This window comes from Anolis carolinensis, unplaced genomic scaffold, assembly GCF_035594765.1.
Source record: "Anolis carolinensis isolate JA03-04 unplaced genomic scaffold, rAnoCar3.1.pri scaffold_7, whole genome shotgun sequence".
Lineage (NCBI taxonomy): Eukaryota > Metazoa > Chordata > Lepidosauria > Squamata > Dactyloidae > Anolis > Anolis carolinensis.
Genome location: NW_026943818.1, coordinates 17,142,374 through 17,170,212, shown reverse-complemented (window position 1 = coordinate 17,170,212; position 27,839 = coordinate 17,142,374). Strand labels below are relative to the sequence as shown.

Genomic DNA, 27,839 nt, shown 5'->3' with positions numbered 1-27,839 from the left:
CTCCATGCAGTCATGCCTATGGCCACATGACCTAGGAGGTGTCTACGGACAACGCCGGCTCTTTGGCTTAGAAATGGAGATGAGCACCAACCCTCAGAGTCGGACATGACTAGGTGAAATCCTTTACCTTACTTTATCTAGTACATTCTGATAAGAGCATTAAATCACCAATAACCTAACTGATTTGGGGAACAATATTAACAGATTAGGAGATCGTTAATATAACATTAAGTATAACTTAGTTATAAGTGCTTGCTCTCATTGTTTTAATGGCTTTCTGTTATCCATGCTCAGAAAGAGCGGGAGCAGATACTAATTGGGGGGAAAAGTTATGTTCCCATTTGGAGAAATGCTTTTAGCAAGAATGAGGTTCCATTAATTTTGGAATATCAAACAAGGGCATTTCAGGGTATCGCTGCTGTTCCGTGGTCTTACGTCATATATCTGAAATAAGAGTTGGCAATAAGAACTGCAAGATAGAATGGCAGACACTCTATTTTTATTCTCTGATCTCATCTGAAGTGACATGAGTAGATGGTTCACACTTGATGTAGAGAAATACTATGAGGAAGAGCAAGACGCATTGTGTCCTAAGTGGAATCGTGAAGGAAGACCACGAAGCTCAAGGTAATTTCGCCTTGAGCTGAAGGACTGTCGCTAGGATAAAATGGGGCAAGCGTGGATGCAGCCCTAAGCAACATATACAAATAGGATTATTACATTTATTATTTTACTCAATTACAGTAGTCTTACTTATCCAATGTTTCAATACATTGTGATGTTTTGGTGCTAAATTCGTAAATATAGTAATCACTGCATACTGAACTACTTTTTCTGTCAAATTTGTTGTTAAACATGATGTTTTGGTGCTTAATTTGTAAAATCATAACCTAATTTGATGTTTAATAGGCTTTTCCTTAGTCTCTCCTTATTATCCAATGTATTCGCTTATCCAACATTCTGCCGGCCCGTTTATGTTGGCTAAGTGGGACTCTACTGTTTTATTGTTACTATTACATTTATTACTTTTCTCTATTATTGTTATTATTAATACAGTAGAGTCTCACTTATCCAACATCCGCTTATTCAACATTCTGGATTATCCAACGCAGTTTGCCTCCCACCCCGATCCACAGTTGTTTCTCTAGGCAGCAAGGACTGAACTTTGTATGGATTTAATTTCCGACAATGTTGCTACTGTAAATTCATTTTATGCAATTCTATCTTTATTTGTAGTCAATTTGTTAGTAGCCAATGTTTTTGTAGTCAATGTTTTCAATATATTGCGTTGTGCTAAATTAATAAATACAGTAATTACTACATAATGTTACCATGTTTTGGATGGTAACATTTTTCTGCTTTTTCTGTCGATTTGTTGTAAAACATGGTGTTTTGGGTGCTTAATTTGTAAAATCATAATGTAATTTGATGTTTAATAGGCTTTTCCTTAATCTCTCCTTATTATCCAAGATATTTGCTTATCCAAGCTTCTGCCGGCCCGTTTAGCTTGGATAAGTGAGACTCTACTGTACATTTATTATTTTATTCTATTATTATTAAATTTATTATTTTAGTGTATTTATTATTATTGAATGGATATGTAATCACATTTACGTTGAAGGTTAAGATAATAATTCTCACCCCGAAGGGGACTCAGAGCGGCTTACAAATTAAATTTACATACAATATTATATTATTAGTATAGCACAAGACTGGCAATAAATTACCATATTGTACTATATCTATATATTGTAATATTATTAATAATTATTACATGTAATATATAATATATAATTAATATTGATTTAAGATAATGATTAAGACTCCATTAAGATAATGATTTAATCAGAGTTGGACAGTCTTATCTTAAATTACAGTTTTATGTAAATATTCAAAAACATTTAACCTCAATGAATGTAATTTTATTACCATATTGTACTATATCTATATATTGTAATATTATTAATAATTATTACATGTAATATATAATATATAATTAATATTGATTTAAGATAATGATTAAGACTCCATTAAGATAATGATTTAATCAGAGTTGGACAGTCTTATCTTAAATTACAGATTTATGTAAATATTCAAAAACATTTAACCTCAATGAATGTAATTTTATTACCATATTGTACTATATCTATATATTGTATATTATTAATAATATTACATGTAATATATAATATATAATTAATATTGATTTAAGATAATGATTAAGACTCTATTAAGATAATGATTTAATCAGAGTTGGACAGTCTTATCTTAAATTACAGTTTTATGTAAATATTCAAAAACATTTAACCTCAATGAATGTAATTTTATTACCATATTGTACTATATCTATATATTGTAATATTATTAATAATATTACATGTAATATATAATATATAATTAATATTGATTTAAGATAATGATTAAGACTCTATTAAGATAATGATTTAATCAGAGTTGGACAGTCTTATCTTAAATTACAGATTTATGTAAATATTCAAAAACATTTAACCTCAATGAATGTAATTTTATTACCATATTGTACTATATCTATATATTGTAATATTATTAATAATATTACATGTAATATATAATATATAATTAATATTGATTTAAGATAATGATTAAGACTCCATTAAGATAATGATTTAATCAGAGTTGGACAGTCTTATCTTAAATTACAGATTTATGTAAATATTCAAAAACATTTAACCTCAATGAATGTAATTTTATTACCATATTGTACTATATCTATATATTGTAATATTATTAATAATATTACATGTAATATATAATATATAATTAATATTGATTTAAGACAATGATTAAGACTCTGTTAAGATAATGATTTAATCAGAGTTGGACAGTCTTATCTTAAATTAGTTTTATGTAAATATTCAAAAACATTTAACCTCAATGAATGTAATTTTATTGTTATCTATTTTTATTTTTATTTTGAAATTTATCAGTAGCTGCTGCATTTTCCACCCTAGGCTTATACTCGAGTCAATAAGTTTTCCAAGTTTTTTGCGGTAAATTTATGTCCCTCGGCTTATATTCGGGTCGGCTTATACTCAAGTATATATTAAATGTTGCAAGTAAGATCCTTCCATTCCCATTTTCCTCCAACTAGAGCATTTCCACAATGGTGATTTCAGTTAACTATGGGGAAGGCATCCTTTGGACGCTTCCCTCGCGCTCAAGCTTTCCAGGCAAATCCACCACGGCTGCACATTCTAATCAAACAGACAAGGGAAAACGCCGTTCTGATGCAAAAGGCTAAATTCGTCTCCGAGTGGTCTCTGTAGCAACCCAATATTCCAAAGAGACAGCCATGTGATCCATGCTCACAGCTCCTGCTGTTTATCCTGCACTGTCCTACTTACAGCAGCTTTCCGTTCCAGCTGTCTACAGCAAAAAAAGGCCAAGAATCACCTCGTCTCCTGCTGGTATGTGGTGCCACTTCAAATTCATCCCCATTGTTACAGCAGAAGCTCGCTTATCCAACCTTCACTTATCCAACGTTCTGCATTACCCAATGTTTTTGTAGTCAATGTTATTTATTTGTGACATTTATATCGGGGCGGCTTACATGGGGCCAAGCCCAGATAAAACAAACAAAGGAAAATAAAACGACATCTGGAAATACAAAACACCAAAATTAAAATGAACATCTATATATATAAAAGAGTGATGGCATCAGGGCAGCGGACAAAACAACAAAACTACAGGCCCCCCCAACCTCGAAATTTGACAACACAACCCATCATCCACGCCTCTAGGTTGATACAACAAAAAGAAAAGAAAAATAAAGTCCTAATTACAGGGAGAAGAATAATAGTTTTTATCCAATTGCTGCCAGTTTGAAGGCTAAGCTCCGCCCACTTGGTCTCCTAGCAACCTACTCAGCCCAGGGGACAGGCAGAGTTAGGCCTCACTTAGGCCTCTTCCACAGATTATCAGATTTTAACTGGATTATATGGCAGTGTAGACTCAAGGCCCTTCCACATCTATATAACCCATTTATAATCTTATATTATCTGCTTTGAACTGGATTATCTTGACTCCACACTGCCATATAATCCACTTCAGTGTGCATACTAAACATAAAGACAACCATACAACAGACATTCAATACCACCACAACCTCAACAATTTCTCACCAACACCACCAGACAATGCCACAGCAACGCGTGGCCGGGCACAGCTAGTTTTAAAATATAAAAATAATAAACATTTATTATTTTACTCCATTACAGTAGTCTCACCTATCCAACATTTGCTTATCCAACGTTCTGGATTATCCAACGCAGCTTGCCTTTTAGTAGTCAATGTTTTTGTAGTCAATGTTTTCAATACATTGTGATGTTTTGGTGTCAAATTCGTAAATACAGTAATTACTACATAACGTTACCGTGTATTAAACTGCTTTTTTCTGTCAATTTGTTGGAAAACATGATGTTTTGGTGCATTATATATTACTACTAGCTTTGCCTGGCCACACATAGCTGTGACTTATGGGAATCATTTATTGGCCAGGTGGAATAGCAGTGAATAGCCTTGCAGCCTCAAAGCCTGGCCGTTTTCTGGAGTAGCTGGAGTAGCACCCTCAATCAGAGAGCTGCTTTGAAGCCTGGCTACTTCCTTTGTAGGGGAATCATTGTTTGGCCTGCTTGAATTGCACTTAATAGTCTTGCAGCTTAAAAGCCTATTGCTATTTATATTAATATTATTATTAACTCCCATTGACACACATCAGCTGTCGTGGGGAAGCAGACCTCTCTCAGACTCAGCTTATGGTCCCAGAGTAACTATTATTATTTATATTAATATTATTAACTCCTATTGACACACATCAGCTGTCGTGGGGAAGCAGACCTCTCTCAGACTTAGCTTAGGGTCCCAGAGTAACTATTATTATTTATATTAATATTATTAACTCCCATTGACACACATCAGCTGTCGTGGGGAAGCAGACCTCTCTCAGACTCAGCTTAGGGTCCCAGAGTAACTATTATTATTTATATTAATATTATTAACTCCTATTGACACACATCAGCTGTCGTGGGGAAGCAGACCTCTCTCAGACTCAGCTTATGGTCCCAGAGTAACTATTATTATTTATATTAATATTATTAACTCCTATTGACACACATCAGCTGTCGTGGGGAAGCAGACCTCTCTCAGACTTAGCTTAGGGTCCCAGAGTAACTATTATTATTTATATTAATATTATTAACTCCCATTGACACACATCAGCTGTCGTGGGGAAGCAGACCTCTCTCAGACTCAGCTTATGGTCCCAGAGTAACTATTATTATTTATATTAATATTATTAACTCCTATTGACACACATCAGCTGTCGTGGGGAAGCAGACCTCTCTCAGACTCAGCTTAGGGTCCCAAAGTAACTATTGTTAATAATATTAATATTATTATTAACCCCATTGGTACACATCAGCTCTTTCAGTACCTGCTTATTGTTATGTGGCCTGAAACGAAAGGAAAACGAAAGCAAGCACGATGACTGGGCGGGTTGTGTTTTCATGTCGCCTTTCGTTTCCTATGAAAATTGCATCCAAATGGACCATACTAAACAAACAGACGAATGAAACATGAAACAAATACAGCGCACATCACGACTACAGAGCTCCTAACAATCTTGAAATGCACTGTAGGAGAGGCATTTGGGACATGGCCAACCATGTTGCCCCAACAAACGCGGATGGCAGCCTTAACTTCTCACTTTCCTTGGATAAAGGCCCTGACACCATGTTGCAGGAGCAACATGCTTGGCAAACTCCCACACCTAAAGACACTCCACGTGGGAGTTTGCCAAGCATCCTGATCCTTGCGGGTCAGTGTCGAGGCCTTTCTTTGAAAGTGAGAAGCAAAACTGCCTCTATCGCCATGCTCAGGGAGTATCACAGGCTCTTCTACCGTATCTTCCATCTCGGGCATCAAGTGAAACGAGCCGATGAATGACAAAATGCTGTAGAAAGCTTTCATGGCCGGGATCACAGGGTTGTTGTATGGCCATGTTCCAGAAGCATTCTCTCCTGACGTTTCGCCCACATCTATGGCAGGCATCTTCAGAGGTTGTGAGGCATGGAGAAACTAGGCAAGGAAGGTTTATATATATCTGTGGAGAGCCCAGGGTGTGAGAAGAGTTCTTTGTCAGTTGGAAGTCAGCGTGAATGTTGCAGTTAATCACCTTAATTAGCATTGGAAAGGTTTGTCTCTTGCCTGGAGGGCATCCTTTGTTCAGAGTCATTTTCATTACACAGTATATTATTTGAGAACACAGAAATGCTTGACCACTCCAACAACTATCATGGCAGACTACACAGAGAAGCCACTGAAATCCACAAGCATGTGGACAACTTCAACAGAAAGGAGGAAACCATGAAAATGAACAAAATCTGGCCACCAGTACAGTAGAGTCTCACTTATCCAAGCTAAATGAGCCGGCAGAACCTTGGATAAGCGAATATCTTGTATAATAAGGGGGAATTAAGGAAAAGCCTATTAAACATCAAATTAGGTTATGATTTTACAAATTAAGCACCAAAACTTCATGTTATACAACAAATTGGACAGAAAAAGTAGTTCAATATGCAGTAATGTTATGTTGTAATTACTGTATTTACGAATTTAGCACCAAAATATCACAATATATTGAACACATTGACTACAAAAATGGCTTGGATTTATCCAGAGGCTTGGATAAGTGAGGCTTGGATAAGTGAGACTCTACTGTATTTAAAAACTCAAAAATCAGAACAGTAGATGGGAAGCAACACTCTGAGGGCAGAGGAGCTCCAGGGATGGCTAATGACTCTGAACAAAGGATGCCCTCCAAGCAAGTCACATTTTGCACCTTGAACCAGATCCTTGGGATTTTAAGATTTTATCTTTGTATGAGACTTTTTATGACTGTTTTATCGTTGTTTGATGTTTTGTTGTTGATTGATTTATTATATTGTTTGCGTTTGCTTTTATATTGTTGTTCCGGGCTTGGCCCCATGTAAGCCGCCCTGAGTCCCTTCGGGGAGATGGGGTGGGGTATAAGAATAAAGTTGTTGTTGTTGTTATTATTATTATTATTATCATTATTTTATTATGACACAGCAAACAAGATAGATATGCTGGATTTCATATCACAAAATCACAAGTCGAACACTTCCCAAGTGTCTAGGACTGTGTGGTGTATTTTCGGATGATGCGTGCAGATCCCAGTAGGGTGGCCTTTTGCAGTTGGCAGATCATGATTTTGTCAATGTCTATGGTTTCAAAATGCCGCTGAGATCTTTTGGCACGGCACCCAGTGTGCCCATCACCCCCGGGACCACCTGCACTGGTTTCTGCCAGAGTCTTTGAAGTTCAATCTTGAGGTCCTGAGAGCGGCTGAGTTTTTCCTGTTGTTTTTCGTCAATGCGACTGTCACCTGGGATGGCGACATCAATGATCCAAACTTTTTTCTTTTCCACAACTGTGATGCCTGGCGTGTTGTGTTCCAGAACTTTGTCAGTCTGGATTCGGAAGTCCCACAGTATCTTTGCATGTTCATTTTCCAATACTTTTGCAGGTTTGTGATCCCACCAGTTCTTTGCTGCTGGGAGGTGGTCCTTGAGGCATAAGTTCCAATGGATCCTTTGGGCCACATAGTTGTGCCTCTGTTTGTAGTCTGTCTGTTGTTGTTGTTGTTATTATTATTATTATTATTATTATTATTATTATTATTATTATTACTAAGAGACAAACCTTTCCAATGCTAATTAAGGTGATTAACTGCAACATTAACGCTGATTTCCAACTGACAAAGAACTCTTCTCACACCCTGGACTCTCCACAGATATATATAAACCTTCCTTGCTGAGTTTCTCCATGCCTCACAACCTCTGAGGATGCCTGCCATAGATGTGGGCGAAACGTCAGGAGAGAATGCTTCTAGAACATGGCCAGACAGCCCGGAATACATACAACAACCCTGAATGACAAAACTCCTTTCGATGTAGAGCTTGGGAAATTACTTTTATGCCCATTTCGGCGCTGCATGAAAAGACCTGAGCGGCTTCTCAAGTTGTTTTAACAGCTATTTTGTTCCATAATGAGGATATTTCCAAACTGGAGGCGAAACCCGCAAGGTGGCGCAGAGCACGGCTCAGGCTGTTAAGGCAGATGTAGTTTTCCCCCCAGGGCGGGGTGGATTTAATATGTAATTAAGTACTAAATAAATAGATGAGTCTCAATCTCTCCCCTCTGCAAAATATTTCTTTCATAAAACGAGTCTGCACACATTTTTACATTTTTTTTTAGGCTTCACATGTCTGTCTCTCTCCTTCCTGACGGAGGGGGAGAGAAGCCAGGCCTGCCTGCAAAGCGGCAGAAATATTCCTCGGCCAAAGCCGTGGCAAGACACAGAGAGAAGGAGCTGAAACCAAACCCCAAGAGAAATGCAAAGGAAAGCTGTCTGCCTCTCGCTCTGGAATTTCCTCCAAGAATGTCTTCAGGCCCGGTCAGTGGGAAAATGGTCAAGTGCAGGGATACTCCAAAGGCTAATTATTTCTGCCCTTTCCAATAGGTAAATTATTCATTAAAGAATACAAAAAGAGCAGCCTTTGAATACATTTCTTCATTTCAGAGGTGAGGTCATTACAGTCTAAAATTTCACACAGACAGCGTATAATCAAAACCATTTTTATTTCCTTTATCGGGGGCTCATCTGAATTCCTGGAAGTAGAACTATCTGACCTGAAGGGATTGACACCTATAAAGCCACAACGCTGTCATGGGAAAGATCTGTTTTATAAAAATCACCACTGAAGCCACATGTTTTGATACAAAGCTAGCTACCAAGGGACTGGACGAATGCCTCTGGGAGCTTTTCAGGCCTCCTGCCCTTAAAGTAGGACAAGAAGGAATAATGAAGTATAATAATAAAGTACAAGTAGAAAGTAAAGAAAAGTAAACTCAAAAAATGGGAATTCCAGACACTTCCAGACACCTCCCAAGTTTCTGTTGGAAACTAGACAAGAGAGGTAAATAAAGAACAATACTCAGAAAACGGGAAAATACAAGTGCCAGCTAACACCTCCCAACAAAGGATTCCCCCAGGCAGGAAGCAGCCATGCTTTGAAGCTGCAAGGCCATTCAATGCTAATCAAGCTGGCCAATTGTAACATTCACACTTTCTTCAGACAGACCAGTTTTGAGTTGCTGTATGGCCATGTTCCAGAAGTATTATCTCCTGACATTTCGCCCACATCTGTGGCAGGCATCCTCAGAGGTTGTGAGGTATGTTGGACACTAGGCAAGGGAGGTTTATATCACTTATGTAGGGAGAAAGAACTCTTGTCTGTTGGAGACAGGTGTGGGCACAGCATATTATTTGAGAACACAGAAATGCTGGACAACTACCACAGAGAAGCCACTGAAATCCACAGCATGTGGATGATTTCAACAGAAAGGAGGAAGCCATTAAAAATGCACAAAATCTGGCTACCAGTATTTTAAAAACCTCTAAAATCAGAAGAGTAAATAAAGAACAACACTCTGAAAACAGAGACATTCCAGACATGAATCAATCAGGGACAGCTAACAGTTCCAAACAAAGGATTCTCCCAGGCAGGAAGAAGTCAGGCCTGGAGGCCACAGGGCCATCAAATGCTAATCAAGGTGATTAATTACAACATTCACACTTGCCTCCAACAAACAAGAGTTCTTTCTCCCACCAGTACTGTCATCTGCTAAGGAGTTACGAAGGTGGAGGCATTACTTTTCATTCAACCCTCGTATGTGTTTGTAACATGTTTGCCCGTGTCTACTTTATATGCTGTAACCTGCTCTAAGTCCGCTCGGGGAGAAGGGTGGAATATAAATAAAGTTTTATTAATATTATTATTAAAGAACACTAAATTAAATGAGTTGTTTGTACAGTCATTTCTAGACATATTTATCTGTGCAGTTAACTTATCCACCAGACATATAAGGAGAAATCCATCATTCCCTTCCATTTCTTTTTGTCAATTAGTAGTTTAGTTGATAAAGAACATGGCAGGTCTTTGTTTTGGTTTTTTTTAGAATATATGAAATATATTCTAAAATATATTTAGAATATATTTTAGAATATATGAAATACTTGGAATATATGAAATATATGAAATACTCTCACCTTATGGAATATATGAAATACTCTCACCTCATGTCTTGCAAAGGCATGTTGACAAATAATTCTGGAGATATTCTCAAAAACTATTATCTAAAAATAAGTTAATATAGGGCAAAACCATCACATTTAGAAACATTTATTTGTTCTCGGGGCTTGTAAATCTTGCTTATTCTTTTTTAAACATTTATGTTTCTATTAGTGCCTTTGAAAACTCAAAAGTTATGGAAAGGCACGAGATGTATCTTTTAAAATAATCAATTTTTTAAAGTTTATATTTGGAAATATACTTCTGGATGAGTCTGAAGCAGCAATTCCTCACAAGCAGCCTAGATGCAGGGACAAGTCTGAAAAAGTACAGAATTAAAAAAAGTTTCTAAGATTCCTAGACATGAAAGGTGGATTTTTTTTTAAGCAATAGTATTGTGCATTTGAGAAAGAGTCATTGCACAACCTTGCAGAAAAATAAAAGAGTAAAAAAAGTACAATGGAGTGTGTTTTTGTTGTTTTAGGCCTTGTTGCTTTTGTCTCCAATGAGAACAAAGAGTCTGAGGTTCTCCATTCCACAGCAAGACCTGGAACTGACCTTAAAACTAGGACTAAGATGGAATGTGCTTTCCCCTCATGCTTTTTCCAGTAAAAAAACTGTCTTTCTGAGAAAGTCTTTCCTGTTGAGTCTAGTGTGTGCTTCAGATCCACAGTGAAATTTTCCACCCCACTCTCAGCCTTTAGGTCTTAGTCAAAAGGTTTAGTCAGTGGCTAAACTTCACTGCTACTGGTGCTAGCTTTGATTCAGAATTGATTAAAATTTTATCCCAACTTGCCAATGCCCAATGCTCAGGAAATAGAATTCCCTGGGGAAGAAATGCTACGGAAACTATTTGAGAATTCTGCCACAGGATCACGAATGTTTGCATTGTACAGATTCCTTTATCAGTAACTCGCGTCTGAAGCAAAGAAGAATGTCCACATCTCCTTATAAAAAAGCCATCATATTTAAAAATGTTTTAAATGCCATTTAAATTCATATTCACTATTTCAGTGGCCCCACCTCAAGATTGTTACGTGAATACAATTCTCTTATCACAAACTTCCAAACTACAAACCTGGCAGACGCGGACAAACATTTGGATGTTAATGCAATCATTTTGAGATCATCCTACAATCAGGATAGTAAATAAAGAGCAACACTCTGAAAGCAAGGAAATTGGGAATTCCAGAAAGGAAACAATCAGGGCCAGCTAACACTATCCAACAAAGGATTCCCCCAGGCAGGAAGCAGCCAGGCTTTGAAGCGGCAAGGCCATTAAATGCTAATCAAGGTGTCTAATTGCACCATTCATACCTGCCACACCGAGAATATTCATTGCTATTCAACCTGACCAACCAAGGATTCCGCAAGGTAGAAAGCGGCCAGGCTTGCAAGCAGCAAGGCTATTCAGTGCTTTTCAAACTGGCCAACCAAGATTTACCCTATGCCACGAGGTTGCTCCGTCCCATTCAACCTAGCCTAGCAAGGATGCCCTAAGTAGAAAGCAGCCAGGCTTTTAAGCTGCAAGACTATTCAAGCCGGCCAAACAATGATTCCCCTACAAAGGAAGTAGCCAGGCTTCACAGCGGCTTTTTGATTGAGAGCGCTACTCCAGCTACTCCAGAAAACGGCCAGGCTTTGTGGCTGCAAGGCTATTCACTGCCATTCCACCTGGCCAACAAATGATTCTCATAAGCCACAGCAACACGTGGCCGGGCAAAGCTAGTACATAATATTATTGTCTACCTTCAAAATGAATATTTTCCCTGTCATTTTTTGCATCCCATCTCCAGGGGCTTGCACTTTGCACAGTTTTACTAAGAGGTGACAGCGTCTAAAGCAAAATGCTGGCCCCACTAGTATTAGAAGCAGCTCACATGAAAATGAGCCATTTCGGTACAAGAATAGCTGTGGAGGCAGATTCCCTTTTAGGAAACAGCAAACATATGCAAGTCAATTCTATCACCACATGAAATCTGCACTCAAACAAAAAAAAATCCGTTCAACCTGAAAAACAAATAACCATTATCCTAAAGCAAAACATTACAAAAAAGAAAGAGAGGAAGAAGAAAAAGAAGAGGGAAACAACAACACATCTTACCTTTTATTTACAGGTTTTTCATCTTTCTCATATGGCTTCACAAACCATTTCCCAATGCGCACAAAGTTCCGGTTCATTAGACATCTTTCCACCAGGTTGTGAATTGCTTTGAAAAGCAGCGTACGGCACTCGTAGGAAAGCCCATTCTCCCATACTCCATCTTCCTCATCTGCAAGAGAGAGAGAAAAAAGGTTAAGATCAAGCTTTCTGTGCAGGTGCCAAGGAGAAAAATGCTATCAACAGTACAGCCGGTAAATACCAGTGCTTGCTTAAGGGCCACTACATTTAGGAGTACATCCAAGTCATCTTAGAACATAAAAATATGAAGCAGCCTTCTAGCAAGGCAGGCAATGTTCCTGGCCGATTAACGGTGGCTTTTCCACAGTTAAACACAGCCCTTAACAGAGATGTGTTTACCAGAAATGCTGAGAAATAAGATTTCTGTAAACAATTCACGGGCTCAGGTAATGAGAGACGACAGACTTCTTTCTCATCTCCCAAGTGACTACATTTTAAGTCACATCCTCTGTTTTTTGCTCAGAGCCGAAACTGAGTACCTTGGATTTCAATAGAAGACGCTCAAAGCTCAAATCAATATCAGGGAAACCATTCACAGTGGTTTATCATTTGCTAGCTTATGCTCTCTTATCAACTGAAAGCTGTCACACTACAATATGGCCACAAAATACAACTAAGCGGAAAAAAGTTTGCCTGTCACACCAGTCCAGTGAAAAGGAGCACAGCCCTTATTTTATCCCATAATAATAATAATAATAACAACAACTTTATTAATATCCCACCCTATCTCCCGTTGAAACTCAGGGTGGTTTACAACAAGTAACGGCAAACATTCAACGCCGCAAGGTGCTAACAGAACCAAAACAACCAAAACACCCCAAATTAAAAAAGCATATCCAACCACATTAAAGTGAAAATAAAGACATTATTGAGCTCACAGTTGGTCTGTCAAAACATTTAGACTACATTTTTTTTTTCGTGTCAGGAGCAACCGGAGTTGCTTCTGGAGTGAGAGAATTGGCCGTCTGCAAGGACGTTGCCCAGGGGACATTGCCCGGATGTTTTGATGTTTTTACCATCCTTGTGGGAGGCTTCTCTCATGTCCCCGCATGGAGCTGGAGCTGATAGAGGGAGCTCATCCGAGCCCTCCCTGGGTGGGATTCGAACCTGGCAGCCTTCAGGTCAGCAACCCAACCTTCAAGTTACAAGGCTTTAATCCTCTAGGCCACCGGAGGCTCCACAGACTACATAGCATAAGAGTGATCACTTGCCATTCATCGATAAAAATGATGAACTTGGGATGAAGATATAATTCTACCCGAACTCATTGTTGGAGTTCAGAATGCTCTTTGATTCTAGATGAGCAATAAATCTCAACAACTACAACTCCCAAATGACAAATCAACCCTTCCCCCCAACCCCACCAGTATTCAAATTTGGGCGTATGGAAATATATCCTGCATATCAGATATTTACATTACGATTCATAACAGTAGCAAAATGATAGTTATCAAGTAGCAACAAAAATAATTTAATGTGTTGTCCAAGGCTTTCATAGCCGGGATCACAGGGTTGTTGTATGTTTTCCGGGCTGTATGGCCATATTCCAGAAGCATTCTCTCCTGACATTTCGCCCACATCTATGGCAGGCATCCTCAGAGGTGGTGAGGTATCAGGGTGAGGTATCATATCTCACAACCTCTGAGGATGCCTGCCATAGATGTGGGCGAAACGTCAGGAGAGAATGCTTCTGGAACATGGCCATACAGGCCGTAAAACATACAACAACCCAATAATTTAATGGTTGGGGGAGTCACCAGGAGTCATGAGGAACTGTATTTAGAGGTTGCGACATTAGGAAGGTTGAGAACCACGGCCCTAGAGTTCCAGAAAACCAGGACGAGATAATCCCATATATCCACACAAAACACAATGCTAATTTTGAATCACTCTTAGGAAACACTTTGTTTAACCTGGCAGAAGTTTGCATACTGTGCGTATTTATCACATATTGTTTCCATATTAATAGTGCGGCATCCTTTTTTTCTGGCACGACTACATAAAAGATCCAATGCAGCACTCTTGCATCACACTAAAAGCTGTCCCAAACTATTTTTACCTCACATAGGAAATTTCTAGGATTCACAAGAACTGCAGGAAGGAAGGGTAAGCGTTGATTCTGGGGAGGTAAAATCCAGCAGAAATATCGCATTCAGGTCTGGCCTTTGGAGCTTTTTTTTACCAGCTGGGTGTTAAGCTCTCCTTAATGACACCCTTTTACACTGTGTTTATTCTTTTAAGTGGTGCCTTTAATTTAATGTCTGATCTTTTTCTGTGTTTTAATTGTACCTTTCTTCCTCTTAATATTCCTTTAAGCTGCTGGAATTCCATTTCTGAAAGGAAGGTAGACGATAAATCCAATTAACATGCATGGTCTTAACTTTCAAAGGCCAAAGCAAATGGGGAGGGAGCAGAGACAATGTTTCCAGTGATCAAATAGCAGGGATTGAAGATTTGCTCCTGATGCAATAACCAAAAACACACTCCTTCTATGTATCTATCTACAACAGAAATAGCAGGAAGAGTTAAAACCGGGCACAGAGCTATTCCACACACTTCAGCAAACCAAATTCATCTGGCTAGCCAAATAGAAGAACATACACTAAAATGTACTATTTAATGTTGCTTGTAGATGGCAAATTGATAACAATGAATGCACTGGGCATTTGACTACACAGACAACACTGTTTCAAAGGTTAAAACCATACGTTTCTGCACAATAGTACAAATTGTCCTGGGGAGCTTAGTGTACCTTAGTGCCAAAGACCCTCCTTCATTTCCATGATCATCCTCTGCAATGCATAGACAGTAGTGTTGTGCTTTTGTATGGAATTGCGGTTCGTTTTGTGTAGTTTCATTCGTGCCGTCTCATTTTAGTATTTGGTTCCTGCTAACGAAAATGTGCCGCCTATATGACACAAATTTTCATCTGGCTAACGAAAAACACAAACATTTTCGTGCCATTGGCAGCAGTGGGAAGGCTTTTGAGGCTCACCCCCTCGGTTTTTGGGCTAGAGCGGTGAAAATCACCACCCATAGACGGCATTTCCACCCCTTTTATCCCAGAGTACTATTGTTATTCATATTATTATTATTATTATTATTATTATCCATTGGCTCACATCAGATGTAATGGGGAGGCACTCCTCTCCCAGACTCAGCTTAGAGTCCCAGAGAAGCTATCTTTTTATCTATATATATAAAAGGGTAATGAAATTTCGGCCTAGGACAAAACAACAAAACTACACATCCCAGAAACACTAAACTTGGCAGCACAACCCGTCATCTATGCCTCTACGTTCATACAACAAAAAGAAAAGAAAAATAAAGTCCTAATTAGAGGGAGAGGAATAATTGTTTTTATCCAATTGCTGCCAGTTAGAAGGCTAAGCTCCGCCCACTTGGTCTCCTAGCAACCTACTCAGCCCAACAGATGGCCACCCAGCCTCATAATAATAATAATAATAATAATAATAATAATAATAATAATAATAATAAAAACAATCCTAAGGTTAGCAGATACCCCTAAGGATCATCCAGTTCAACTTCCTTATATCATGCAGGAGGACACAATCCAACCACTCCTCACAGATGGCCATCCAATATCTGCACAATAATAATACACATCGAATCATAGCATCAGACAGTTAGGAGACACCCCTAAAGGCCATCCAGTCCAACCCAATTCTGCCAATGCAGGATACAATCCAAGCACTCCCAACAGATGGCCACCCAGCCTCTCAATACTACTACTAATAATAATAATAATAACAACATCATCATACAATCCTAAGGTTTGGAGTGACCCCTAAGGATCATCCAGATCAACTTCCTTCTACCACGCAGGGGGACACAATCCAAGCACTCCTGACAGATGGCCATCCAGCCTCAACAAGTTCTCACCAACACCACCAGACAATGCCACAGCAATGCGTGGCTGGGCACAGCTAGTGTATATATATAAACAATTTGATGGCTATGTATTTTGTGGCCAAATTTGGTGTGATTTGGTTCAGTGGTTTTGTTGTTTACTCCATGGGAAAACACACACATTACATTTTTATATATATAGATTAATTCAGACTGACTCAACAAGCCTTGCTTGCCAGTGTCCATGTTTTGAACTGGGCAATGGACTTGAGTAACCAGAGTTCAACCTCCTACTATGCTACAAACCTGCCCGGGAGAGTTTCAGCAAACCACTCCCTGGTGTTAATTGCAACCTTACACGGAGAGTCATCACAGAGATGAAGGCAACCTGTGACATTCTGGGAGCTCAAATGTGCCAACCTGAAATCGAGAGACCATATCCTGGAAGACTCCATTGCCAATCCGGCCACCCCTGACCACCACTCACCCGAAGAAGGGTTCAGCTCTGCCTTCAAGAGAAAGGCATCCTTTATGAAAAAGCGGCATGCAGTCAGCCCTACATAAGCTCTTTATTAAAACTCTTGTTTGCCCAAGTTAGATGTCTGCAGGAACGCGAATTTCAGGAAACCTCGGCAGGACTATAATTATCGACAGAATACAAGCAAAACTTGGTGCTTTCTGTAGGGGTCCATTCAACCTCTGATGAGCACTCAGTGCTCCATAATAATAGAGAGCCCCCGGTGGTGCAGTGGGTTAATAAATCATCATCATCATCATCATCATCACAAACCTGCAAAAGTATTGTAAAATGAGCACGCAAAGATACTGTGGGACTTCTGAATCCAGACTGACAAAGTTCTGGAACACAACACACCAGACATCACAGTTGTGGAAAAGAAAAAGGTTTGGATCATTGATGTCTCCATCCCAGGTGACAGTCGCATGGACGAAAAACAACAGGAAAAACTCAGCTGCTATCAGGACCTCAAGATTGAACTTCAAAGACTCTGGCAGAAACCAGTGCAGGTGGTCCCGGTGATGATCGGCACATTGGGTGCCATGCCAAAAGATCTCAGCCAGCATTTGGAAACAATAGACATTGATAAAATCATGATCTGCCAACTGCAAAAGGCCACCCTACTGGGATCTGCACGCATCATCCGAAAATACATCACACAGTCCTAAACACTTGGGAAGTGTTCGACTTGTGATTTTGTGATATGAAATCCAGCATATCTATCTTGTTTGCTGTGTCATAATAAAATAATAATAATAAACTTTATTTATACCCCACCACCATCTCCCCATGGGGACCTGGGGCGGCTCATATGGGGCAAAGCATAAATGCATAAATGAGTAAAACAGCAGCATAAATACAACTTACAATATACAAAAGATAAAACAAAAGATAAACAGTCCGGCAGGACTGATGACTTCAAGATTGGGTTGCTGACCTAAAGGTTGCTGGCTTGAATTCAACCCGGGGAAAGCGCAGATGAGCTCTAGTGATGTGCACGGTCTTAATATTAATATTAATAACAATAGTTATTCTAGGACCCTAAGCTGAGTCTGAGAGAGGAGTGCTTCCCCATGACAGCTGATGTGTACCAATGGGTGTTAATACTAATAATATTAATATTAATAACAATAGTTACTCTGGGAACCTAAGCTGAGTCTGAGAGAGGAGTACTAATAATAATAATAGAGAGATGGGTGTTAATAATAATAAAATTACTAATAACAATAGTACTCTGGGGAAGACAATTTTAAAAGTTGGTGGGCTAAAAAGGGTCGAAATGCCCTCCGTGTGTGGCGATTTTCACCCCTCTAGCCCAAAAACTGAGTGTGGGGGGGGGGTGAATCTCGGCAGCCCTCCCTTTGCCGCCAATGGTCCAAAAAATTTAATTTTTCATATGCCAGACGAAAATTTTATTCCTATAGGCGCCGAGTTTTCGGAAACGGGGACAAATAAAAAACTGATACAAATCAAATGAAACAAAACAAAACAAACAGCGATGCCATACAAATGCACACCACTAATGAGCTCCCTCTGTCAGCTCCAGCTCCATGCGGGGATATAAAGGAAGCCTCCCACAAGGATGGTAAAAACATCAGAAACATCTGGGCGTCCCCTGGGCAACGTCCTTGCAGACAGCCAATTCTCTCACGCCAGAAGCGACTTGCAGTTTCTCAAGTCGCTCCTGACACGGAAAAAAAACATAAACACAAAGGGAACCCAGACCCCTCACCATTCTAGGAATGGCGAGCACAGGCTCTCAAAACATAACTACACAATAATGAACAAGTGCAAAAAGTCCTCATCCTGCAGAAAGAGAACGCACAATTACTTCACCTTCAAGGCACAAAATGGACCTAATGAGATTAAGTCGAAATGAGCCCTTCAGTAGTGCCTTAAGCCACAAATTAATACATGATTATTTTGAGGGAGGAACATTCCACAAACATTTTGGAAATAAATGTTTAATCAGTCTTCCTTGCGATGCTCTCACGTATAACACACACACACACACACAGACAGTCTTGAAGAACTCAAGTCTTCTGGAAAAAGACTGGAACAGTAATTCTTTCCAAATAAGCAACTGCAGAGGCTTCAGATATGTTCTAGAAGACATTTTCTCCACTCCTTCATCCAAAAAGATAAAGTATACTCTCCTCATCCACTTCCCATACAGCCCCTACTTGCACACATGTGTGAATGCAACTATCTTTGTCTCAAAAACTGAATATGCATATAGTGCTATCCTGCTTGACAAAAAGAACAGGCTATAAAAAAGATCTGAAAGCACATTTTGATCCTGGGAATGAAAAGAAGTTGGTAAATGCAAAACAAGTGACAACTTGATTATAGATTGTATTTGTTTCAGGTCGGCTTATACTCGAGTATATACAGCAGGGGTCCCCAAACTAAGGCCCGGGGGCCGGATGCGGCCCTCCAAGGTCATTGACCTGGCCCCCACCCTCAGTTTTAGACTTAGGCTTGCCCAAAGTCTGAAATGACTTGAAGGCACACAACAACAACAATCCTACTTAACTTTACTATCTCCTTGGCCAGAAGCAGGCCCACACTTCCCATTGAAATCCTGAAAGATTTACAGTATGTTGGTTAAAACTGTTTTTGTTTTTGAATACTGTATTGTTCTTTCATTTACTAATATTGTGCTATGGTAATAATATAATATATTGTGTATACATATAATATTGATAATAACTTATTTATTTATTTATTTATTACAGTATTTCTACCCCCGCCCTTCTCACCCAATAGGGGACTCAGGGTGGCTAATAATAATAATACAATATAATAATATTGTATAATATAATAATATAAATTATATATTATATATTAAATGTACTGTAATATTACTCATAATATTACGGTATAGTGGTATAGTGCGATATGTTAATATATAATGCTAATATTGTACTATGCTAATAATATAATATATTGTATGTACATATAACTTGTAAGCTGCTCTAAGTCCCCTTCGGGGTGAGAGAGGGTGGGGTATAAATGTAGCAAATAAATAAATAAATAACTGTAGTTGTTTTTTGGGGGGGGGCGTTTATACTGCAAATAAGATATGTGCAGTGTGCTTAGGAATTCGTCCTTTTTAAAAAAAAAAAAAAAAAAAAGATAATTCAGCCCCTCAACAATCTGAGACACCATGAACCGGCCCTCCACTTAAAAAGTTTGAGGACCCCTGATATACAGTATAAACCTAGAAAGGGGATGGAGGATACTTTTCTAGTACAGCTCCCGAAACAGCAAACGAATATAGTTCTTATACAGAGGTGCAAAGTCTATTCTAATTGTGATTATGTCAACCAAGATTTCATCTCAAGCCTTCCAGATGTATCCTAAAGCACCCAAATTGCTGCGAGAAAGTTTCCTGAGCCTTGTCCTCACTGGAATGGGAGTGGCAGCTTACAGAAAGTGGGCTATTCAGAGCTAGCAATTGGCAGATCAAAGGCATTTGGGTTCAGTTCCCCACTCCAAAAGATCTCAGGTAACAGCAACAGGACCATTTCTACTTCTGCGTCTGAAAAATTGCTGCAAGTACGGCAGTCTGGCTTGCAATAGACCAACCAATGGTCTCCGGTGGCATAATGCAGTTTCTTGCAATCTAACCAGACAGGTTTTAACTTTAGGAGTGGGAAAATCTCAGGTGCCTTAGAAAATTGACGATGGCACCTGGGTGTCTGGTTTCCTCCCATCTTTCATCTTGGACCATAGATGGGAGAAATCAGCTATTTTTCCCCGACCCATATCTCAAGATGGCAAGAAGAGATGGTAGCGGGGTAAAAAATAAAGTATTATTATTATTATTATTACTTAATAATATTACCATATAATGATATAGTACAATATAGTAATTTAATGTTTATATTGTGCTATGCTAATAATATATTGCATATACATTTGTTTTGTAAGTCGCTCTGAGTCCCCTCCGGGGTGAGAAGAGGGGGATATAAATTTAATAAATAAATAATAAATAAATAATAAAGTACTGAATGCATAGTTAACTTTTGGGGCCTGTCATCCCCGACAGATTTTTGTATGCTGCTGCACAAAACTTTGCATCATTGTAGGTTGTAGCTGAATTAGTACAGTAGAATCTCACTTATCCAACACTTGCTTATCCAAAGTTCTGGATTATCCAAGCCATTTTTGTAGTCAATGTTTTCAATATATCGTGATATTTTGGTGCTAAATTCATAAATACAGTAATTACTACATAGCATTACTGCGTATTGAACTACTTTTTCTGCCAAATTTGTTGTCTAACATGATGTTTTGGTGCTTCATTTGTAAAATCATAACCTAATTTGAGACTCTACTGTACTTAATAATATTACCATATAATGATATAGTACAATAATAATATATTGTATGTACATTTGTTTTGTAAGCCGCTCTGAGTCCCCTCCAGGGTGAGAAGAGCGGGATATAAATGTAATAAATACATAATAAATAAATAATAAAGTACTGAATGCATAGTTAATTTTTGGGGCCTGTCATTCCGACGGATTTTTGTATGCTGCTGCACAAAACTTTGCAACATGGTAGGTTGTAGCTGAATTAGTACCTACAAGTAGCAGGGAGGTATAAAACTGTCCTGTGGCCAGCGTTTTAAAGCCACTCTTTTAGCAGCACTTTGCTCAAGAACATCAGCCAAATCTTGAGCTCCCAATGTTTAGCTTACTTTATACAGAAGGCGGCACCAAACAAAGAAGTATTTCCATGAAATAAGCCAATTTCTTTCATTTTCCCAGACCTCAGAAGAGCACCAAAATCATGGGCATGGTATTCAGGCTACTAAGAAATAATAAATTATGGAACCATGGGGGAGAAATGTGGAAATTATGCTAGTTCAACTGACTTCCAGTACTGACTGCAAACAGGGTCCAAGTGTTTTCAGTAACAGCAAACACAGTCACGCACACTAAAAGAGGGCAACATCCAAACTGCACTTTGTACTCTTTTTGCACTCACCATGAGCACTGAAAAGTCTCTGTGAAGAGATTTATACATCTATCAGTTGCTCCAAATTTACAGCATGAAAAACACTCAATTGAGACTAGATCAAATAGTAGATACAAAACTTCATTTCTTGAATTCAGATCCCTTCAGCTTTTGTTTTGGATTAGTGATTGATGAGTAATAAGTCTTTGCACCATAAAATGGGCAGCCCATGTATATAATTCAGACCTGAGGCTGACAAACATTCCTGTGGCCTCCTTATCATGTTTTTCTAAGAGTCAAGAGTAGCCCAAGGGATTAACTGCTCTTCTTCCCTTCTTCTGTATAAACATCCCCCTTGCTTTTTTAGTTACATCCCTGGTTTGCACTATTTTTTTAGAAACCAGGATTAACGGAGTTTGCAAACCCACTACTAAACACAACGACAACCAGTTTGCAAATAACCATGCTCAGTAAACACGACACATGTAAAACTGAATCGAGGTAACCTTTCGAAACTAAAGGCAAATTGGAATTCATAAAACAGGAAGAGGCATAGGGGTTTCAGGTTTTTAAAGAATTATTGGGAGCCTGTATCACAGTGGTTCTCAACCTGTGGGTCCCCAGATGTTTTGGCTTTCAACTCCCAGAAATACTAACAACTGGTAAACTGGATGGGATTTAATAATAATAATAATAACAACAACAACAACAATAAAACCAGTGCAGATGGTCCCGGTGGTGATGGGCACACTGGGTGCCGTGCCAAAAGAACTCAGCCGGGGTGGGAGAAAGAACTTTTGTCTGTTTGAGGCAGGTGTTTTATTATATTATTACATTTATTATTTAACTCTATTTATTATTATTGGAAGGATACGTACACGTACACACGTATTATTGGAAGGATACGTACACTATATTATTACATTTATTATTTAACTCTATTTATTATTATTGGAAGGATATGTACACGTACACATGTATTATTGGAAGGATACGTACACTATTATATTATTACATTTATTATTTTACTCTATTTATTATTATTGGAAGGATACGTACACGTACACACGTATTATTGGAAGGATACGTACACTATATTATTACATTTATTATTTAACTCTATTTATTATTATTGGAAGGATACGTACACGTACACATGTATTATTGGAAGGATACGTACACTATTATATTATTACATTTATTATTTAACTCTATTTATTATTATTGGAAGGATACGTACACGTACACATGTATTATTGGAAGGATACGTACACTATTATGTTATTACATTTATTATTTAACTATTATTATTGGAAGGATACGTACACGTACACATGTATTATTGGAAGGATACGTACACTATTATGTTATTACATTTATTATTTAACTCTATTTATTATTACTGGAAGGATACGTACACTATTATGTTATTACATTTATTATTTAACTCTATTTATTATTATTGGAAGGATACGTACACTATTATATTATTACATTTATTATTTAACTCTATTTATTATTATTATTGGAAGGATACGTACATTTACACACGTATTATTGGAAGGATACATACACACGTATTATTGGAAGGATACGTACACTATTATATTATTACATTTATTATTTAACTCTATTATTATTATTATTATTATTATTATTATTATTATTATTATTATTGGAAGGATACGTACACATTTAAATTGTAGTTTTATATAAATATTCAAAAACATTTAACCTACTGATGCCTGAATTAATGCAATTTTATTGGTATCTATTTTTATTTTGAAATTTACCAGTAGCGGCTGCATTGCCCACCCTCGGCTTATACTCGAGTCAATACGTTTTCCCAGTTTTTTGTGGTAAAATTAGGTGCTTCACCTTATATTTGGATTGGCTTATACCCAAGTATATATGGTATAGTAAAATCTTTACAGTCTCTAATGCCAGCAAAGCCCAGCATTTGCATGCAGATTCATACATTATGACAATCAGATGCAGCACTACTCGGAGCGGAAAGAGGCTTCAAGTACAAAAAAAATCTAGTTTATCAAGCAAGCCTGACATTGGGAATAAGATTTATCAAGCACAAAGTCCTTATTTGCTATTCTCGCACTGATTCTGCAGAGATATGAACCATGGACAAGTTACTGCTGACATGGCAAAAGACCTGGAAAGTGCTGTTGATTAAACCTTTCCAGCTTTTATGTATATCAAGCGCCGAGATAAAAACCGCAAATAAAGAAATTCTGCAGAGCGGTTGCGCAAAAGGCACTGAAGCAACGCTTTGAAAAGAACCGTTCTGCTCAACAGAACATGTCTCCACATGAGCCTGAGCGGCTGCCAAAGAACACGATACCATGAACTTTAGAAAAAGATCCAAGAGGCTGAGAAAGGAAGTCGTAGCGCTGGTGGAAATACATCACAACTTACAGATAGAAACAAAGATAGACACTCGGCTTGTGGGAAAAAAATCAAGTAACACTTTCATTAGTGCTTCTCACTGTGAAAAGCAGGCAGTTAAAAAAAAGGAGCTGGTAAAGCAAAGAAATGGCTTACAGGTGGGTTCAAAGACAACAGAGAGATACCAATGTGGATCAAACCAAGGCGACCACAAGAGTTTAATATCTTCTGTCATCCAAACGTGTCCAAATTAGTGTTGTGCTTTTGTATGGAATTGCTGTTTGTTTTGTGTAGTTCCATTTCGACCCCTTTTAGCCCATCAACTTTTAAAATGTTTGGGTCTTCCCCAGAGTACTATTGTTATTAATAATATTATTATTATTAACAATCATTGACACACATCAGCTGTCATGGAGCAGCACTCCTCTCTCAGACTCAGTTTATAATAATAATAACAACAACAACAACAACAATTCATTGGAACTTATGCCTCAAGTACCACCTTCCAGCAGCAAAGAACTGGTGGGATCACAAACCTGCAAAAGTACTGGAGAATGAGCACGCAAAGATACTGTGGGACTTCCAAATCCAGACTGACAAAGTTCTGGAACACAACACACCAGACATCACAGTTGTGGAAAAGAAAAAGGTTTGGATCATTGATGTTGCCATCCCAGGTGAAAAACAACAGGAAAAACTCAGCCACTATCAGGACTTCAAGACTCTGGCAGAAACCAGTACAGGTGGTCCCGGTGGTGATCGGCACACTGGGTGCCATGCCAAAAGATCTCAGCCGGCATTTGGAAACAATAGACATTGACAAAATTACGATCTGCCAGCTGCAAAAGGCCACCCTACTGGGATCTGCTCGCATCGTCCGAAAATACATCACACAGTCCTAGACACTTGGGAAGTGTTCGACTTGTGATTTTGTGATATGAAATCCAGCATATCGATCTTGTTTGCTGTGTCATAATAAAATAATAATTTATTTTTCTATGTCAGCCCACCCTTAGTTTGAGTATTTTCGTATGTGAGGTTTCCAAAAGATTATTGAATCTCCTGCGGGAGAGATAAAGTGGGATATAAATGATTATTATTATCATTATCATTATTATTATTATTATTATTATTTCATCTCATGGTCTGATCAGGAGTACCAGAGGTAAACCAGACTTCCATGGAGATGATGATGATGACGATAATAATAATAATTTTATTTTTATAGCCCACCTCCATCTCCCCGAAGGGACTCAGGGCGGCTAACATGGGGCCAAGCCCAAAACAGAAACACAATGTGACATGTTTATTTATTTATTAATTATATATTTACTACATTTATATCCTGTCCTTCTCACCCTGAAGGGGACTCAGAGCAGCTTACAAATTAAATTTACATACAATATTATATTATTATCACAGCACAATACTGGCATTAAATTACTACAGTAGAGTCTCACTTATCCAACACTCGCTTATCCAACGTTCTGGATTATCCAACGCATTTTTGTAGTCAAAGCATCATGATATTTTGGTGCTAAATTCGTAAATACAGTAATTACAACATAGCATTACTGCGCATTGAACTACTCTTTCTGTCAAATTTGTTGTATAACATGATGTTTTGGTGCTTAATTTGTAAAATCATAACCTAATTTGATATTTAATAGGCTTTTCCTTAATCCCTACTTATTATCCAATATATTCTGCCGGCCCGTTTGGATATTCTTATCCAACATTCTGCCGGCCCGTTTATGTTGGATAAGTGAGACTCTACTGTATATTGTGCTATATCAATATATTGTAATATTATTAGTAATATTACATGTAATATATAATATATAATTAATATTATTCTATTGTATTAATTAGTATTATATCATATTACAATATAATATTATCAAGATTCATATGTTATTTGAGTGATTATACTGCTTCTGTTTATGTGATTGTCTTAGTCAATTGTTATGGGGGGGGTTGTATTTTTATAGCGTTTTATAGTGTTTTCGGTGTTTTTTGTACAATGTTTTATGCTGATTTTATATTGGAAACCGCCCTGAGTCCCTTTTGGGAGAGAGGGCGGTATACAAATAAACTTTTACTTACTTACTTACTTGAAACCAGCAAAAATAACTAAAAAGCAGTATCAACACAACAATCAAATAAAATGAACAAATTAAAACACAGAATTCAATACAACACCATAGTGACCAAATAAAAGATAAGGTAATAAAAACAGACATCACCACTACAGCTTTTTGTAACGAAAGAACAAAGAAAGTTGGATTTTGACAGTGGGCTCTTTAACATTAATGCATGATCAGACTTGCTTCGTTTAGTTTATTTTTCATTCATACAGACTTTGCACCGTGAGAAGCAGTTCCCCAATTTTTCTCCCATTTATCCTCACAGTCTTCCTTTGAGGCTGGTTAGTCTGAGAAATGACTTCCCACAGGGAAGCCATGTTAGCCTGTTCAGGAAAAGCAAAAAAAAGGGATTCTGAGGCAACATGAGGCCGAACCAATTTATTATGGCATATGATTCCAATGGCTATAGTCCATTTCATCAAAAGTGCTTTCCAGAATCTCAGAGGCATATGATGGGGGTGGGAAGAGTGGAGGCCAGAGGAAATTAAATACAGAAAGTTCTAACCGTGACCGTGCCATTATTAACACTGACCATTCAAAAAACGATTGCCTAACACCACACAAACCTGGCACTAGATAATGCAATCAGTGCATGTAATGCGATAAGTAGCCATTATTCCAATTCAAAACCTTGAGAGGTAAAACTGGAACAGAAATTCTGGATAACACATCTTACACCTAGAACACACATGCTATAAAAATAAATGTGTTTGCCTTTAAAATGCCACAGGTCTCTGATTGATTGTGCTGCAAACAAGGCTACAGAATTACACATCTAATTCATGACTGTAACGGGAGTTAATACGATTGATTCATGACAGGATTTACCTAAAATGTATATTCTTTCCTTCTAAGCCTTGGACAGAAACAGAAGACTTGAAGGGCAGCATTTTGAACACATGCCCTTGCTTGATAAAACTGGATTGGCAGCTCAGCCACTCCAGGACTATGTGTTGCCGGAGACTTTTTTTTTCTCCCCCAAAGGGAATTTTTATTAATTATTATTTTATATTATTATCAACATTGTTTTATTGCTCTGTTTTTATATTGTTGATGTCCGGGATTGGCCCCATGTAAGCCGCCCCAAGTCCCTTCGGGGAGATGGGGCAGGGTATAAAAATAAAATTATTATTATTATTATTTTATGACACAGCAAACAAGATAGATATGCTGGATTTCGTATCACAAAATCACAAGTCGAACACTTCCCAAGTGTCTAGGATTGTATTATTATTATTATTATTATTATTAATTATTTTATTATGACACAGCAAACAAGATAGATATGCTGGATTTCGTATCACAAAATCACAAGTCGAACACTTCCCAAGTGTCTAGGACTGTATTATTATTATTATTATTTTATTATGACACAGCAAACAAGATAGATATGCTGGATTTCGTATCACAAAACCACAAGTCGAACACTTCCCAAGTGTCTAGGACTGTGTGATGTCTTCTTCTTCTTCTTCTTCTTCTTCTTCTTCTTCTTCTTCTTATTATTATTATTATTATTATTTTATGACACAGCTAACAAGATTGATATGCTGGATTTCGTATCA

At 37.9% G+C, this 27,839-nt stretch overlaps 1 protein-coding gene across 1 annotated transcript in view; it reads right to left on the bottom strand.

The window, feature by feature from the left end:
• Nucleotides 1-27,839, bottom strand: part of med13 (mediator complex subunit 13) — a 123,160-nt gene that overhangs the window by 76,336 nt on the left and 18,985 nt on the right. Inside the window, exon 3 of the mRNA XM_062960314.1 lies at nucleotides 12,298-12,466. Within this exon, the coding sequence (XP_062816384.1) occupies nucleotides 12,298-12,466 (169 nt within the window). The remainder of the gene's footprint in view (nucleotides 1-12,297; nucleotides 12,467-27,839) is intronic.